The sequence below is a fragment of the Schistosoma mansoni genome (assembly GCF_000237925.1).
Source record: "Schistosoma mansoni, WGS project CABG00000000 data, supercontig 0222, strain Puerto Rico, whole genome shotgun sequence".
In the NCBI taxonomy this organism is placed as follows: Eukaryota; Metazoa; Platyhelminthes; class Trematoda; order Strigeidida; family Schistosomatidae; genus Schistosoma; species Schistosoma mansoni.
This window is the reverse complement of record NW_017386088.1, coordinates 312,468-331,086: the sequence shown is the minus strand read 5'-3', so window position 1 is coordinate 331,086 and position 18,619 is coordinate 312,468. Positions and strand designations below refer to the sequence as shown.

General features: G+C 37.3%; 2 protein-coding genes and 1 non-coding gene across 3 annotated transcripts; 2 read left to right on the top strand and 1 right to left on the bottom strand.

Moving 5' to 3' along the window:
* Positions 1–3,137: 3,137 nt before the first annotated feature.
* Positions 3,138–3,208, top strand: Smp_tRNA_00060_Gln_TTG.1.1. The gene has a single exon. It is a non-coding gene (tRNA).
* A 2,751-nt stretch (positions 3,209–5,959) lies between these two features.
* Smp_036950 (hypothetical protein) lies at positions 5,960–7,961 on the bottom strand (the record flags this gene model as incomplete). The annotated part of the gene is made up of 1 exon (XM_018792165.1): positions 5,960–7,961. The coding sequence occupies one exon, from the start codon at positions 7,959–7,961 to the stop codon at positions 5,994–5,996; it is 1,968 nt and encodes a 655-aa protein (XP_018647273.1). The 3' UTR covers positions 5,960–5,993.
* Positions 7,962–16,962: 9,001 nt separating this feature from the next.
* On the top strand, positions 16,963–17,285 carry Smp_036940 (sec61 gamma subunit, putative). The gene is made up of 2 exons (XM_018792154.1): positions 16,963–17,090; positions 17,125–17,285. Exons 1-2 carry the CDS (start codon positions 16,997–16,999, stop codon positions 17,235–17,237), a joined length of 207 nt encoding a protein of 68 aa, XP_018647272.1. The 5' UTR covers positions 16,963–16,996; the 3' UTR covers positions 17,238–17,285.
* The last annotated feature ends 1,334 nt before the right edge of the window (positions 17,286–18,619 follow it).

Genomic DNA, 18,619 nt, shown 5'->3' with positions numbered 1-18,619 from the left:
CTCGAACCCAGTACCGTTCGCTTCAAACGCCATCGCGTTATACACTCGGCCACTGAGTCCTGATGGCTGTAAGGAGGCAATACGCACAGTATGCACACATGTCAATTAAAGACTGACCAGTTGCAGTCCTAAACATCAATGGGAAGATTCAACCAAGCAATATTAAGTGAATTCAAACTCCACCCCATTGCACAAGTAAGTGGCTATCGGGACTCAGTAGCTGAGTGTAAAACGCGATAGCGTTTGAAGCGAACGGTACTGGGTTCGAGTCCCAGAGTGAACATCAACTCTGAGATACAGGTTCATCCAGATGATGAGTCCCAAATAGGTCGAAACGCGCGTCCTAGATTCCACTTCTAGCCATTATTCACCAATCTTTGCTTATTAAAGTCATGTTTACATTGGTAAACTATGAATCATTCACTCTTTTAATTGATTAGATTAGTAGTTAACTTTGTCTTGATGTTATGTATGTTATTTGGTTGATTTTATGTAATTCAATAAAACAATGATTGTATTTCATAAAAACAATCGATTGTTGATATACAGTATATATCATATGATTTAAACATGTACCATTGTAGTCAATAAATTAATGAACTAAGATTGTTAGAATGTTACCTTGCAGAATTCAAGCTATATTTTCATAGTTGAAAGCGTGAGTCAATTGAAGCTAGACCATCATGGAAAACCTGGAGGCACTGGACGACCGTTTCGTCCTATTGTGGGACTCCTCATCAGTGCTCATCCACGATCCTGCCTCGCGAGATTCGAACCCACGACCTACCAGTCTCGCACGAGAGCACTTAACCGATAGACCACTGAGCCGGCATCCGATAGTGTTTATGTCTAACTCCAATCAATCCAAGAAGTTGAGCAACCGTTCACCAGTTGTCTTCAGTGAGTTCCTATCTCACAACAGACGTGTTTTGAACTCCACTGGTCACTGCTTCTTACTAAAACTCTTGGATTTACCTCTCGAAGTCAGTCACTATTTTTTTTATTATACATGTGACCACCTTGGGTTCAGTTGTTCAAAACATATTTCCATGGAAGTCTCTAGAAGTTGAGTATTTTGACCAACTTATTGTTTCATGTTTGATCGTCTCCATATGACTATGTTTTTATTTAGGGACATAAAGTATTTATGGCACGTTGTATCTAGTGAGTAGAGTACGTGATCTGGTAATGGCTGTCGGAAGATGAACCACTAACCCTCAGAGAGATATTATTTATTTCGCAGGTTCATTGTTATAGCACAATAGTTATCAAACAATGGTGTGAAAGTTCGGTGATGTACAGTTTTGTGATGTACGGTGTCCAAAATCTGATACTGATACACGGTTTGTTACTCGCTAACCCCCTAACTAACTACTTGAGTGAGAATACAAAAGTGAGTGAGAAAGTGTATTGTTTTACCAATTGAAATGCACTAATGCTCATTCATATGTATATCACTCTAATCCTTAGTAAATTGATCCATTTCTTACTTAATGAAATGCACTTACATTCAACATGTTTCGAAGTACTATGGAATTCCTCGTCAGTGAACGAGTATAATATCACTATGGTGAACCAAATTCAGAAGCTTAGGTCTCGAGTAGAACCCATAACCTCTACACCACTGAGGGACTATTGAATTGTGTTCATATGTTACCCTAATCAATTCACGATATTAGGTGACCATCTTCGATTTCTTGTGTTGGGTAATTGTGTCATATCCGATATGTTTGAACACCGCTTATCATGGTTTCTTATTAAGACTTCAGGAATCGTATCCTAAAGTTAGTAAGTCTTTTAATCTAGAGGTTAGGTGTCCAGTGCGCGACTGAAAGTCCTAGGTTTAACTTCCACTGATATGCTTGTGAATTAGCACTGCTGATACACTTTTTACTGGGCGAAACAGTTACCCAGTTGTTCTTGGTTTCTAATAGTCGCCTAGTTAAAATCAGAAAAAACGTTGGAAGTGGATAGGGCATACATTAAGGAAATCACCAAACTGCATCACGAGGCAAGCCCTAACTTGGAATCCGGAAGGGAAGCAGAAAAGAGGAAGTCAAAAGAACACATTACACAGGGAAATAGAAGCAGATATAAAAATGATGAATAACAACTAGAACAAACTGGAAAGGATTGCCCGAGACAGGGTTGGATGGAGAATACTGGTGGGTGGCCTATGCTCCTCCACGAGGGGTAACAGGAGAAGTAAGTAAATAAGTTAAAATCGAGTCGTAATTAAGACCTATGTAAATTTCATAGTCTTCATACTAGACATAGAATAGTTGAAAACATTCATTTAATAATAACTAATGAATGTTTGTTTGAGGTCATACACATGATCAATACAGTCTCGTTAAAATTGGTTACAAAGGTCTATTCTATTTTAACTATTTCAGATAGATTAGTATACTTACATCATTATTCATTTATTTATTTATTTGAACACATAAATATTGGTACAAAGGGGCACCGAATACATATGCGCCGCACAAATCTCATTCGATTTGTGTGAGAGCTGTGATACTACCCAGGTGCCCAAACTGAAGCAGGTGGTTTTCTTAGGGGGCCACTACCGAAGCCTTTGACCTAAAGATCTGATCCACAAGACAGTGAAGCATCGTAAGGAGATACAATCTCATGGTAACCGGTGACAAACGATTGATTCATACGCCATTTGTTCCTTCAGGATACTGGGGCCCATATGCACCATTGGTTTGGAATGAGGGTTTTCCAACTCCCGTGGATGGACTCGCCGTGTCCACCAACCCGGTTAAAGCGCCGGACATTCGATTTTCATCCTCTCAATTTCGTAAACATAACTCGTATAGATCTATACTAGGCAATAAATTCAGATTCTATTAAACTTAAAATGTTTGTATATGTGAATCATATCTTTTTTTACAGAATCATCTACTAACTTAAATGTTGAATACCTTTAATCGTTTCATTGAAATTATGAACCGATCAAAGTTAATCCACTACATTTAACAATCTCTACAACTCTATACCTTATGAATGCACTTGATATTGTTTGGTTGAATCTTCCTATTGACGTTTAGGACTGCAATTGATCAGTCTCTTATTAGCCATATGTGCATACCATGCGTATTGCCTCGATATAGCAAGTGGCTATCAGGATTCAATAGCTAAGTGGATAACGCGATAGCATTTGAGGCGAACGGTACTGGTTTCGAATCCCAGATTGAATATCAACTCTGAGATGCAGGTACATCCAGCTGAAAAGTTCCAAATAGGACAAAACGCGCGTCTTGGATTCCCCTGCTAGCCACTACCCATCTTTGCTTATAACTCTATACCTTATAGTTTGAATCACATTTTTTTCTATAACCACCTTTCGATTTCAATATGTTATTAGATATTGAAAAAGAACTGTATATTCTCTAATAGAACCCCTTTTTTATTAAAATAATAGAGTAGTGAGTGAGAATCTATTTGTTGAAGTGTCGAGAGTTTTAATTACTAACTTACAAACATTCATACTTTTTATTATTCTAATAAGTAGAAAACTGAACTGAAATTTTACTTGAGTTATCTCTTCAGAGGATGATAAGTCTCTATATTTTATCTTACCCTTCAGAAATGAACAGAAGATAAGAAAAATATTTTTCTTTTGGAGATCATACAATGATGAAGCAACGTCTAGCAATCTATAAACGGAAGCGAAACACAACTGGAGAGAAAAAAGCAGAATATATGAATGAAATCTAAAGTACCACAGCTTTATCAATGTTATCACAAAAGGAATTCACATTATTTCATGAAACTGATATGATGGGGCGAAAGTTAAGCTTGATAGTTAGACAATAGTTTCTCTGGAGAATGAATGACTTTTAGTTTTCATACCCTCAATCAAATGACTTCCTGCTTGTTCTTTGGTTCAGTATTTTGTATATAAGCGTGGTACTTTGCTAGAAAGAAAACGTATTTCTGGCTAGTAGTCTTGTCTTTGATGTCAGTTCACATAAGTATTCAGTCTCATGACCAGGAATAACATGTATTCAAAGTGTAAGAACCGATCAGGATCATGTTACTGTATTTGGTAAAGGTAGTGGTTAAAATAATGATCGATCAGTTGCAAAACTGATCATAGGTCTTGTCCTAGAATATTAACTAATTAGGAAGTTTGAGCTAATGATTTGGGATCATAAGCTGCCACCATTCGCCCACACCGTATTATTTGTATTCACTTATTGATCGATGAACTATCCGTTCATTTTACCAATTCTCAGATCGTTTATTATCCATCTAATCATAAACCATTACACAATGACAAAATGGTGTACTTTCCTGTAAAGATACCTACGATTAAATATTTGTAGTCAACTTATATCTAGTTTTATTGACTAGGCCTTATAGTCAAATAATATAACAGACTGAGATAACATAGACTTCATTATTGCATTTTTATCTTAATAGTGAGTTTATTAAGTACCATTTGTATTTTCCTGACTCATTGCTAATCATTAGTTTACTTTTGAATTCAATACACTGAACTAAGTATCTCCCTCTCTATACTATATCCTTATATACAACCTATCTTTTATATACTACCACCACTAAATTAACTACTCCTATGAGTCCGGTGTTCAACTTGTTGTGCTAACGAGGTATGGCGACTTGGACCGATGCATAAATGTGCCTGGTCCTACTTGTAACTGACTGACTAAGTATCTCGTATACACTCACAATAATCGTTAGCTATAAAAAAACATATTCTTATCACAACTAGTACACCTGTCATCACACTACCAATCTGTTCTTTTCAATTATTATGTTTATTTATATAGTCTATCTTACCGTTATCATTGACTCATAAACTACCTTGATTGGTTTAATGATTTCGTATATGCATATAAATATTGCTGTATATTAGAGTAAAGCCTGGTGAGGATCTAATCGAAAATAATATTGTTCACTTATATATGTTGTTCTAAATCACAATATGGGAATTTTTTCAATTGTACAACCTGGCACGAATATGTATCCGCCTAAGTAGTCACATTTCACAATAAACCACTAAAAACGAATCGAAGAGACAATAACTTTAGTAAAAACAGTGGTGCTGACAGGAATGGGGAACTAAGGTAGAAAACTTAAAAGAAACAAATGAAATTAGGGAGTGTCCCATGACCCCAGATTGATTGTTGGCAAGTGAAAAGGAAAACGGCCTTCATATCTACTGATACCATTAGTCAGTTGTGACAATATACTCAGTCGAACTTCCCCTTCATGAGCCATAGGATAATTCTTTTATTTCAGAAACTCTCAGAAGGATATTTACAACCCGATATAAAAAAAAACTGAAAGATATGCCAGACTAGGACCCATTTTACACCAAAGCCAGGTACATAGTTAAAAAGATTATCTCGATACACTTTCTTTATAGTCATTTTGTTCACACTTCTCTTAACTTGAGTAGGCTATAACCTAATCACCGTAAAACTATAGATAACTAATCTGCTAATCGTAAGTACGAAATTGTCACAATCAACAAAAATAAATGGTTTAACTAAAATAACTCATAATGTCATTGAATAAGAAAAAGAGAATTCAGCGAAGAAAATTTTCTTTTCGACGAAATCATTTACTTAAGCTGTACATTCGTATATATATGGTAATAAATGGTTTACTGAACCATAAATTTAGTCTCATTCCTGACGGAATCTAACGAGTGAAGTGCTACAATGTTAGGAAATTATATGAATCCAGCTGTGTCACAATGTTTAACTTCCACCCATGTTGTCGGTCACTAAGTATCATCGTCTTGTATGCTCCAACTACAAAGTTTATATCTTTTTATGTGGATTAAACACAAAATCAGTCACTCCATAAATTGATTCTATTATGATCATCCTATTTTCATAGTTCCCTTAAACTCTATCTACACAAGCCAATATATTACTAATGCAAAATAACGCAGGAATGAGTTTTAAGAAATACTTCACAATAACAAATGTATTGATGTATACAAATTAAGAAAAAACATTACAACCTGTGGACCAATACAACGTTACAGGCTTAGATAAGCAAAATAAATAAGAAATATAATTAGGTAGGTCTTTAGTAAAAACATCAACACAATCCAAATTTACAACTGTTAAAGGTTCACACAAATTAGATAAGATACTATTGATTTCTGTCAAAGGACAAGTACACTCATGAACAGCTATCAAAGAAGTAACACTCAACCTCTTTTGAATTGTTTTGATGACATCTAAAAGGTTATTTTTTCCATCGATTAAGTCATTATTTGTCATGAGTAACACAACAGCATTACCTGCGAATAAAATAAAAAATACAAGTTTCAAAACGAAAGTACAATTTTTAGGTTCGGATAGTAGCTTACAATCTATTACGAGCACGATTGGTCCAGTTGGTTTTATGCAAAGATGAGCGACTGGAATAAGGAGTGTATCTTGTCTTTTTCCAGTAAGGAAAAGTTTCCCTGGACCTCCCAAAAACTTGCTATTGTAACGCATGAAGTATTTGAAGGCATCTTCTTTAATTGGAAAACCAGCTAAGGTTTCATTTTCAAGCACCTCACTTTGGATTAATTCATAACCCTTGGTCATTGAACTAGCTTGGGCAGCACGAGCAGTAGAGATGACTGTACTTAATGTCTTATATAGTGTTCCACTGTTGTTCGTTTTTGATACCTCAGTTGGAAAACATGATGATCCATTTAGTTCGAAAAGCCTTGTGTACATTGTCGCAGCCAGTTGGCGACTAGAAGCATTTACAAAAACGTTGTCCACACCTGACAGCAATAACATCTGGAAAAGTTGCCATACGATATTTGAATCTGTTTGCCATATATTGATCGCGAATTCATAGCTCAACGGACTAACTTCATTAGATTTATGATTGTTGAAATGGTCGATAAAATATGTCAATAAAGACACACTTTCTTTAACAGTACGAAAGCATAGAACAAAGGCGACTGGACCGCTTCTTCTACTAAATTTGACGGATGATGGAGTAATATCATAAACAATAATTGGGGAGTGTGGTATTTTCTGATTATAGCAAAGAATTTTGGCACCAACAGAGTCTGTATAAAATTTTACTTCATGAGTATAATTAGTGCAGAATGGTGGATATTCTGATTTTTCGTAATTTTCTAATTCTTCTGAAGCGGTGTTTACATTAATAAGGCTGTCCATACGATTAATAAAACGTTTGTATATAGATTCCTCGACTAAAATGATGGTTGAGTGGCCTATTCCAGTACCCATAGCATTTTGTAATGATGATACACAGTACCTAGCAGCTGAGTCTATGTCAGATGATTGGTAAATCATTGCTATGCTTCGACCATTACAATAACTTTCTGTGCTTTTGCAAAAGATAGGTAGAAAACTAAATAGTTTGTTTGGAGGAACAGATTCATGAATAATACGGGTTAATATAGTCAATGGAACCATTAGCCGTAACGACTTGCACGTAACAACTAAACCATGAGATTTTCCGCGATAAACAGGACAGCATAAATAACGAAGAATGAATGTTAAATGAAAGATAAAATCACAATCGTCTCTTTCAATTATGTGGTCGGGATAAAAAAAATAGTCTTTATCCATAGAGTAGAAATGAGTAAACTCTTGCATTTTCTTGATAACTTCTCGAATTACTTCACCAAAGAAGTCCCTGGATTCGAATTCGAGTGAAGCAAAGACGTATTCAAGCAACCGAGACATGTTAACTTCAAGAGAACCTATCAGCCTTTTCAGGAAACTTTCCAAAGACTTTGAATCGTACTCAAAACTCTCTGCAAGCTTGATAGCTTCTGGATTTATCGACTGACAGCTGAATACAGAGAGATCCAGTGAACCAACTTGTATTTTGTCTATGCTGTCCTTCACTCCTGGCTCAATAAAAACTCCATTTACATACGGGAGAATGTTTTGATTTCTGTTTTTAAACGTATCGTCTGAAGACATCTTTGAACAGAATGAAGGTAACTTGAAAAAGGGAGTAAAATGTTTGGACATTACTTATTATATTCTTCGATTCGATTTGATGGCCGAGATTGCCTTAATAATCAAGAGATTCGGGGAAGAGTACACGAAAAGAGCCTGACGTATCAATCAGCGCATTTGATGCACTCTTAACGTTTAGCCTTTCATAGGTATGCGTTTATCCTGAAGGGGTTCTGGGGAAGTGTGAGCAGCAGTATGTGATACAATCTGAAAGAGAGAAAAAACAATGGAAGAGTTGTAAAACGTGTTATCTGCGTTTATTTGGAGATAAAAATGATCTAAACCAATAGCATACAAACCAGAGTCAGTGAATACGCCAGGAGAAAGAACAAAACGTGCCAGCAACAACGTATATATTTCAAAAATCGAATAAAACGCTATTATAAGACAAAAGGGAAAGCCTATTGACAAAATAGTCTCATAAACCATTTGCATGTCTAGTTTATCAGGGCTTGTTCTTTTTCTTCCAGCACATTTGCACTTTATTGCCCTTCAATAAAAAACGGATTCACATTAATATTACAACACAACGATTCCGAATTTAACACCAAGGTTGATATTCAATTATAATTATATATCGTTGCCACAAGCTAGTTTAAACTAAATGGTTTACTTTCGTTAGCTTCTTAAAGTTACGGTTCAAACGCAGGTTTTTTATCATCCTACATGAATAATCTAGTGGCTCATTTACAGCTATTTTGAAATAGATATTTCGTTAGTATAAACGAGTTCTTTTGTTTTAGGATTTTGAGGTTGCCGGAACCAGCAGCTATCTCGTTACAGGACAATCGACTGATTGGTTAGAATATGGAATGTAGTGAGATAAGACTGTAATTGGCACCGAGACATGTAAACTAAATGGAAACAATCAATACCATGTCTCCTCTTTCCTCACGTATATGTGGTCACATTTATGTTTTTCTGTATCATTTGTAACTTAACTCCACTAGTAATGCAGTTCTATCATCGGTGCTTCTGGGGTTCACATTAACACTACCAAAGTCGTTCCCCTTTTGCGTGTGTTGTTTACGGATGTTGATTGGAGAGAATAAGTGTTATATCATTTCAGGTCGCTTTACACTGCGTGCCTGAATTACTCCGAAGACAACACAGGATTATTACTTCATTTCAACCCGTTAGCGTCAAACGGAAGAGAAGACATCTTACAATTTAGTGACCTGCACCTGTGATGGTTACACAAAAAGGAGCTTTCAAGCTGCATTTGTTACACAACTGTTGTCATTATTATTTCACGAAATATATATAACTTGATTTTAAGTGTTATTTTCAGTCATTTTTTCCTCTTTCCATAATACCGTTAAAGTTTTTGTGCATGAAAAGTTGTTTCGTATAATATTATTTGTTTTGCATCTTATCATATTTTGATCAATTACGGGTCCACCACAGGGGTGAGTGCCGGACAAGCTAGAAAAGTAGCAAAAAGACAATTACATAAAAACTACAGAAAAATGGAAATGATTGGCTGAATCAATACATAATGGGTTGTCAATAATAATGACAAGCAGATGAATTAGAGATAAAGTTCAGATATATAAATAACGGCAAAGTGTATTTCTCCATCAGAGTGTATAATCACCCGGTGTTCTAGAATAATGATAGTAAACTTTAGATATGTACATATGTGCCGAGTCTTCACGCAGAACCACCAACTGTTAAAGCTGCAGTCAAATCCTCCGGGGTGGGTTCTGGGTACGGCCGACGTGTAATTGGGAAAGTGAAACCTTCCTGAGTATTTTGTTGTAAGGGTCATCATGAGTTACTTCATGATTACGATCGTAGATGCCTTTATACAGGCTATCTGGAGTGCTTGATACGTTGTAAATCATTATCAGGTGACTTCCTGTGACCTGGTGAGTACAGTTCTATGTGATGAAGTTTTTATTCATAGGTTTAGTCTGTTAATCATATGATCTACTTTGGTGCAGTTCTCTGAAGTTGTGCCAAGGGACTCATAACCCTTTTCAGAAGCGAAACCGCGACAGTGTTGTCGCCAACATACGTGATATTTCAGGACACACACTGCGCTTCGCAAACTGGGTTTTCCCGTCGATGAACTTCACCATCTACTGGGTCAGCTAATACTTTTGGCGTCGGTGAAAGCGAAGCTCATGGTTTGGTTCATTTTAAGCCTTTCGTTGGAAACCAGGGGTGTTATTACAAGCCATTAACTGATCTGATAGATTCTGTGGATGTGTTAGGTGTCGAATCAGACTTTTTCATGGTCAGCGGACATTTCACTGCTCTGAGATAGCTAGATGTTTGTCATTGCAGCTCGGGTACTTGCTGAGTCTTAGATTCGAGGGTTTTCTAAGATCAACTCAAACATGACTCACATTGTCTTCCTCACTCGGCACAATCATGAATCAGTCGACCGTGTCCGTCGGTTCTGTGACTGGTTTAATTTAGTCAAAATAAGTATCGAAGGCTTCGTTTAATGCACAATTAGGGATTCACTAAAGATCAAATTGAGTTGATTTAGCACTTGTGAAGAAATTTTATGTCCATAACTTGGCTAAATGGAGTTATCAACTAACTGAGAACTTGTAATCGTTGTATAAGGGATAGCTTAGAAGACAGCAACCGAAATAGATGAGGAGTTATTGACAAACTATACATATATGTAGATGTATATATATTGTGGCTGTAAATAATTCCCCAAAATCAATAGCTCTATAAGTGTTTGAAATTGGATACTGACCACATTAGTTTAAGTGGGCTCGTTTAGCTGAAGACGCTCGGCCATGCATCCGTACCAGATCACGTTACAGAACCGCGTGGGAAACATCTCCTACGATTATTTGCCAGATTAGATCAGTCACTTCTAGATATATTGATAACCCATCAAATATATCTTCCAACCTCCTCGCTTCTAACTTCTGATTTTAACTAGGTGGGGGCGATTCGATTATAGGTGTTACTGGTAAAGAGTTGTCAAACTACAATATTAGTAGTATCTTCAATATATTCGAACGTAACATGCCAAGCTGTTGAGAAGAAAGAAGAGAAAGCTCGATATTTCATCCCAATGGCTCCCAAAAGCTTCGGTACCACAATAAGTATATTGAGTGTTGTGGCAACATATCCAGCTCAGTTACTCAAGATTTATATCGCACCAATCCTACTAACTTTACAGTGTGATTCAACCCAACGATCGATCTCTACACGTAAGATCTTGCGGATTTTAGCGTGATTCTACACTGAAAAATTTACAAAGAAGATGTGGTTGTTTCAAGACGACAATAAAATCAGAATATCGATCACATCTATCGTTACACTTATGAAATAACATAAAGTTAAGTACGTTTTCAAAAGATATTACTCCTTCAAACACTTCCAGGTGCTCTACCGAATACCAAGGTTTATTACTTCCTTACGCCTGTTACCCATCGTGGAGGAGCATAGGCTGCACATATCAACATTCTCATTCCAACCCTGTCCCGGGCAATTCTTTCCAGTTCTTTCCAGTTAATATTCATCCTTTTCATATCTGCTTCTATTTCCCAGTGTAATGTGTTCTTTGGCCTTTCTCTTTTCCGCTTCCCTTCAGGATTCCAAGTTAGGGCTTGTCTCGTGATGCAGTTTGATGATTTCCTCAATGTATGTCCGATCCACTTCCAACATCTTTTCCTAATTTCCTCTTCAGCTGAAGGCCCGTTTGTCCTCTCCCATAGAACACTGTTGCTGATAGTATCCGGCCAGTGAATTTTGAGTATTTTGCGTGAACGACTGTTTATAAATATTTGTACCTTCTTGATGATGGATGAAGTAGTTCTCCACGCTTCAGCTCCACACAGTAGGTCTGTCTTGACGTTCGTATTGAAGATTCTCACTTTGAAGTTAGTTGACAGTTGTTTTGAGTTCCATATGTTCTTCAATTGTAAAAATGCTGTCCTTGCTTTGCCAATCCTCGCCTTAACATCTGCATCCGATCCTCATTGTTTGTCAATGATGCTTCCCAGGCACGTGAATGTTTCCACCTCTTCCAGAGTTTCCCCGTCAAGTGTGATTGGGTTGTTGTTTTCCGTGTTGTATTTGAGAATCTTATTTTTTCCTCCGTGTATGTTGAGGCCTATTGATGCAGATGCTGCTGCTACATTTGCTGTCTTCGTCTGCATTTGTTCGTGTGTATGAGATAGGAGGGCTAGGTTATCTGCGAAATCCAAATCACCTAATTGATTCTGAGGTGTTCAATGTATTCCGTACTTCCTGTCGAATGTAGAAGTCTCCATAATCCAGTCAATCACCAGAAGAAAGAGGAAAGGGGAGAGTAGACATCCTTGTCTGACTCCGGTCCTTACTGGAAATGCATCTGTCAGCTGTCCTCCATGTACGACTTTGCACTGTAGTCCATCGTATGAGTTCCGGATAATGTTGACGATCTTCTCAGAAACTCCATAGTGTCGAAGAAGTTTCCATAATGTTCTCCTGTCCACGCTGTTAAACAACTTCTCATAGTCAATGAAGTTAATGTATATTGATGAATTCCACTCAATTGATTGTTCAACGATGATCCGTAGTGTCACAATTTGGTATGTGCATGACCGATCCTCGAGGAATCCAGCATGTTGATCTCGAATTTGGGCGTCTACTGAGTCTTCCATCCGGTCCAGCAACACTCTGTTGAAAACGTTTCCTGGTGCTGACAAATATGTGATGCCTCTGTAATTCTCACATTTGTTGAGATCTCCGTTTTTTGAATCTTGATGAGGTATCCTTCTTTCCTATATGTCAGTGGCACCTGTTCTTCTTCCCAAATTTTCTTGAATAAAATATGAAGCATGTTTGCAGTTACTTCAGTGTCTGAATTCAGAGCTTCAGCTGGTATATTGTCAGGTCCTGCCGCTTTCCCGCTCTTGATTTATCTGATGACCATCATTATTTTTTCGATCGTTGGTGGGGTTATCTTGAATTCGTTGAATTTGTTAGTATCTCGAAGGAAGGATGTATTGAACCTTTGTAATGCTGTTTTTTCTAGTTATCCAGTGCTTTTCTACCTTCATTTTTATCTTGGCAACCACTAGGTGGTGATCTGAAGCTATGTCAGCTCCTCTCCGGGTTCTCACATCTTCTATCGCCCGTCGGAATTTTTAGTTGATACAAATATGATCTATCAGGTTCTCTGTGGTATGGTCCGGTGAGACTCATGTCGCTTTGTGTGGAAATATTATGCCGCCTATAATCAATCTTTTGAATACACATAAATTTGAAAGTCTCTCCTCATTTTTATTTCCCTCTCCTAGTCCATGTCGTCCAATTATATCTTCATATCCGGTGTTGTCCACTCCAACTTTAACATTTAGACCTCCCATCAGGATGGTGAGGACCTTTCTTGAGCACTTCTCTGTGATTGATTGCAACCTTTTCATAGAACAGATCTTTATCGTCGTTGTTGCGATCATTGATGGGTGCATAACATTGGATAACATTCATTGTCATCCCCTCCTTCTTTGCTTTTGAATGATGCTTTGATTATCCTGGATCCATGAGATTCCCATCCCACGAGTGCATTTCGTGCTTCTCTGGACATCATTAGAGCAACTCCCTGAGTGTGTGGAGCATTTTCTCCCTCGTGGCCGGAGTACAGCAGCATCTCTCCTGTACCTAGCCTTTGTTGTCCAGTTTGTGTCCAATGGGTTTTGCTGATTTCAATTTGTATCTCCTCATTTCAATTGTTATTTGACTGGTCTTCCCGGTCTCGCACATTGTTTGGACGTTCCATGTACCTATAAAGAGTGTTGCTCTGGTTGTTAGAAGGGGCATCATCCTTGTGAGTGCCGAAAAATCATGGCTTTCATGATGAGGCGTCATAGTTTTTTCTTCAACTCACAGGGCAGAGTTTAAATGGTTTGAATTAGGTTTTCTGGTTAGCGTTTTTTAGCGAGTTAGTTTTTCTACGGGATGGGGTCGCTAACCCCATGCCCAACCATCCTCCTTTATCCGGGCTTGGGACCGGCAGTAACTCTAGAAGAGCTACAGGCGGAGCTAAGGTTTGTTGTCATGTTCATCTTCCAAAAGCGAAGTTCATAAGGCTGACGAGACTACCGAGTGCCAGAGAGACAGCTCTTTTTAAAGTTAAGATACAACCATATTTCAATCCTAGGAAGCTTCAGTTCTCAAAAGTAAACTTGGATACACTTGTGGACAGTGAGTGAGATTTTTCTACTGGAGGTTTATCTCACTAACTATTGCAATACCAAAAATCATTTGTGGGCATGAATCGTACGACTTGTGGAGAAATTGTCGACTGCAACGTAATTATTATGATGTCAATCATATGAATTGCTCGGGTTATATGAAAAAATTATGAGGAGCACGCCACCGGATACTGTAACACCTAGGGGTAGGTTATAGTGGAAAAGTGGATACCCTACAGATAGCACTTGAGAAGTTGCATATTGCAGCCTATATATTCACCGATAATTTATTGATCTCTGCGATTTTGGTACTGACCGTCTTCTTCAACATCATCTTAAGTAATTGGTGACATTGTTTTATTGGGGTCTACCTCGTTATTAATACTGCTCTAATAATAGACCTAATCCTAATATTGTAGATTCCTCATGATGTGACTATCTGATCTGTAAGATCTTACGTGGATGTCGCACCATTGTCTACACTTACTAGTCTTACTGTAATCATCACCATTACATGATAGAGAACACATTCAGGCTGGAGATAGAACAACATATTTAGTATGAATGAAAGTGATAAGAAAGAATACATAAGTGACCACGTCTGCTAGGCTGAACCATACCACCTGACTAGATCCAACTAATTCTATTCCTTCATCCTGCCTTATCCATTGTTGGTTTTTTCCGCATTACATGCTCAATATCCAGCTTCCCAATTGTCTCGTGTTCAACTTTGGGGATTGTGTGGTTAGAGCCCAATGCCACTACAACCTCAGCGGATTTGTAGAAGACATATCCAACATTATTAATTTATGAGAGAATTTCAGCTAGCTGTGATATTCCATGATGTGACTACCTAGTTCATAAGATCCTACATGGGACTGTCGCACATAGGATGTTATCAAACGAATAATAAGAAACCTCTGAGTATTGATAAACTGAAAGATAAATCAAAAAGAAGGAGGTACGAAGTGATAGTGAAATACATGTAACCGCTCCGAAATTCTCGGTTTATTATTAACATATGTGAATGAGAAATACACATGAATGTTGTTTAAGGGTTAAACGAAAGGAATAATAGTAATTAGGAATGATTTAATATGGATATATTTCAACAAGTCACATTGAGATGTATAGTATTAACTTTTAGTTAATAGCCCAGACGATTTCTCATATCTCTTGACAGATATCATCATATATTTCCTCGTAACAATTTCTGATGCAAGTTTTGACTAGATGTTCTAAAGATCGAGACAACTGGCCAATGGAAGGATGAAATCAACAGCGATGGCATAAAAAGAGACAATTAAGAGATACTGTTGCCAAGTTCTTCTAAGTACCTTGCTGCCATGCCACATATGGTGACGGATCAGGATACATTCTATAGGAAACGAGATTGGTAGTGAGACTAAAAAACTCTGGAAACTGTTGTGAAGTGGAGTTGTTGGGTTATTCATTGATGCTACTAGAACAAAAGATCTAACCTAATACTATGAACCAAACATGTTGTAATGGCCTGGTTTTATCATAACATGTTAGTTACACAATTTTCTATCCCGATTTGGGATGTCCTGGAAGTCAGGAGTATTCATTAATAAGGACCTATGAAGCATAGATATAATCTTACAAACTAATTAATGTACTTAATGTAAGGAAGAGTTAGATACATTTGGAGTGTCCCCCTCTACACCGGAATTTCGCATACTCGAACATCTCCGTTGTTGATTCCTTCAACTTTCCCACTTTATTCACCGCTCTGGCGAAATGAGGCCTCAATGTTATCTTATAATCAATTAATATTTGTTAAGATTTAGGATTATAATAGTTATCTTTGAAGTTATTTACCTTCACAGGTTGATAATCTTAGCTTAAAGTGGCTGATTGAGTGTGATATAGCTGCCTGACGTTATGATCTTATAATGAAGTACATGATTGTCTGCCATGAACTACCATATCGTGGAGATCATAGTAAATTGATCCTTAAGAACGTTTAGAGAACAAATGTTATCCTTCTGGAAAGGTATATTCAACACAGGAACGAGAGGGAAACGTAGAAACACCACTCATGCATAGCTCCAAATATAGTCTGGATAACGTTCCTGTGTTCGCCTTCCTCGAACTTAACAAAATTTCTTCAACTATTCACCGCCAAGTGGTTATTATTCTGAGACAAAGTATATTCAACCTAAAGGATCATTTGTCTAGAGTTCATATTGATTCTGATATCACTACAGACTCAAATCGGATATTTATTGTGTTTATTTATTAATTAACCCATTGGTGATACATTTCTTTTACTCTGATTGTGAGAGTTCATATGACATCTGAGACATCCATTGCTATTGACTTACTTGAGGATCTGCTAGTTTTCATTATCTTATGGCGCGTTTTGGCCTCGAACTGTGTGTGACCGCATGAGTTTTCTAGATGATAGGCGGTTTCTGATAATTCTATGAACAGAAGCTTGTGAAAGTGTGAATTGTGAGTAGACAAAATTTAGTGAGCTCCAAAAATCTATAGCAGACTGGCAAAAATATGCACACAACTCAGATAATACTCCCAAACGTGTGGAAAGAATGAGTCAGTAAAACACTAAAATATATATATTCAGTATATATGGATCAATTGTGGTTGGAAGAAATGTGAGTATCCGTAGCTGCAGATATGTATCTACTAAATGTTGTACTGATTGCTTTCCAGTTCTTATAGTACGTCTAAATACTAAAGTTCAAGATCTAAGACATCAACTAATCTGTATTTGTTTTGTGGAACGTGTTTATATAACTTAAATTTATAATCGTAGTAGTAGCGCAATTTCAACTACAATTTACGTACGTGTTCGAAATGGATAGGGTTTCGACTCTTGCTGAGCCTCTGGTCCGATTTTCTAAGGATTCTGTACATTTTATCAATCGATGTACAAAACCAGATCGTAAAGGTGAGCATTATTTCTCGAAATTTTTTATTCGTAGAGTTTAAGAAAAACGCTATTGCTACTGCAATTGGATTTCTGGCCATGGGCGTACTGGGATTCATCATCAAATTAATTTTCGTCCCTATTAACAGCATAATTGTTGGAAATTAATGATATTCTTTCTTAAAATTTAGTTTGTGAGCCGGCATTTGTAATCTATAAGCACCAAACATATAATATACGAATTTGTTTTTATTGATTCGTCTTGAGTACTGCGCAGTTACCATTATTTGCTGTTTTTAAGTCGGTCAAAGCTTTTTATTTTATAGGACATCCAGTTCTGTGTGAGTAAAATACATCCAAAACTGAAAAAGTGTTTGACCTTAATATTTTATCACCCTCGGAATCAATACCTTTTTTTGGACATAACGTCCGAAAATCCCTTGGTGAACTGCTTGTGTTCTTGTCTGCTCCTTTACTATGACTTGTGTTGGTGCCGTTTTAACGAGTTTAGGACACTAAGTCTGAAAGGCTACCCAAAATAATTCCCATACAGACGCTGTGCTACCCTGTAACTTGGTTCTGAAGTAATTTATAACCGTAATTGTACTGAATTTCTCGATTGTCTACATCTTATCTTGTAAAATGTGGCTTTGATGTTTAGTTTAAGCCACCAGAAAATTTTGGGTTGACTTCATAACTTATGAAGGTCACGACAATTAACCCACTTTGTTTAGTATAGATTCCATGTTTTTTAACATCGTTTAGAAGAAACGTAAATAAAATGTTACAGTGAAATCTCGGCCCATATACAGGTGTCTGACTGTTCAGTGCGGCTTGGTGATGCACAACATAGTGCACCACACAACTCACTCGAATGAGGTACTTCGCCATAAATTCGAGACAGAAAAGGAATAAATAGCGTAAATGATGGTAGAAACTCAAATCGGAGTAAATATTACGAAATAACTGGTGAAATAGAGTAATGAAGGTCGAAACATTGACAGCAGGATGTAAAGAACCTAAGCAGAATCGTTTATCTGACTATTTATATTCATATCATCCATTGTCGAGTTACTAATTACAGACTCCAAAGAAAAGGTCTCTACTCAGCGGATCACAAGTTAGACGAACATTTTGTCCATATACACCTAAGCTTTGCAAGTCCTCAACAATCGCTCAGTGACAATGTCTTTGGATACGGAACTAGGCAACCAATTTCGGACTCCCTTGTGGCTAGTCAATATACTTTTTATTTGTTTTAAATCAAACGGCACAAGGAAACACCAAATATATATGCACTTCATGATTCGACTTGTTCGAGGACTACAATACTACCCGGGTGCCTAAACCGAAGCAGGTGGCTTTCTTAGGCCACCACTCCCCGAATCTCCGACCTAGAGGTCTTATCAACAAGGTAGTGGAGCAACATCGGGGGACAGTCCCATAGTGGCCATGGACAACAATAGGTCCATACCCCTTTTATTTCGTCAGGATCTTGGAGCCCATGTGCACCATTGGTTGGGAATCAGGGTTTCCGAACTCCATGTGGA

Excerpts from the sequence above, each read along its gene's own strand:
- Smp_036940 (XM_018792154.1), top strand. The coding sequence starts at position 16,997 with ATGGATAGGGTTTCGACTCTTGCTGAGCCTCTGGTCCGATTTTCTAAG. Across the intron at positions 17,091-17,124 it reads TACAAAACCAGATCGTAAAG|AGTTTAAGAAAAACGCTATT; the intron begins GTGAGCATTATT and ends TTTTATTCGTAG.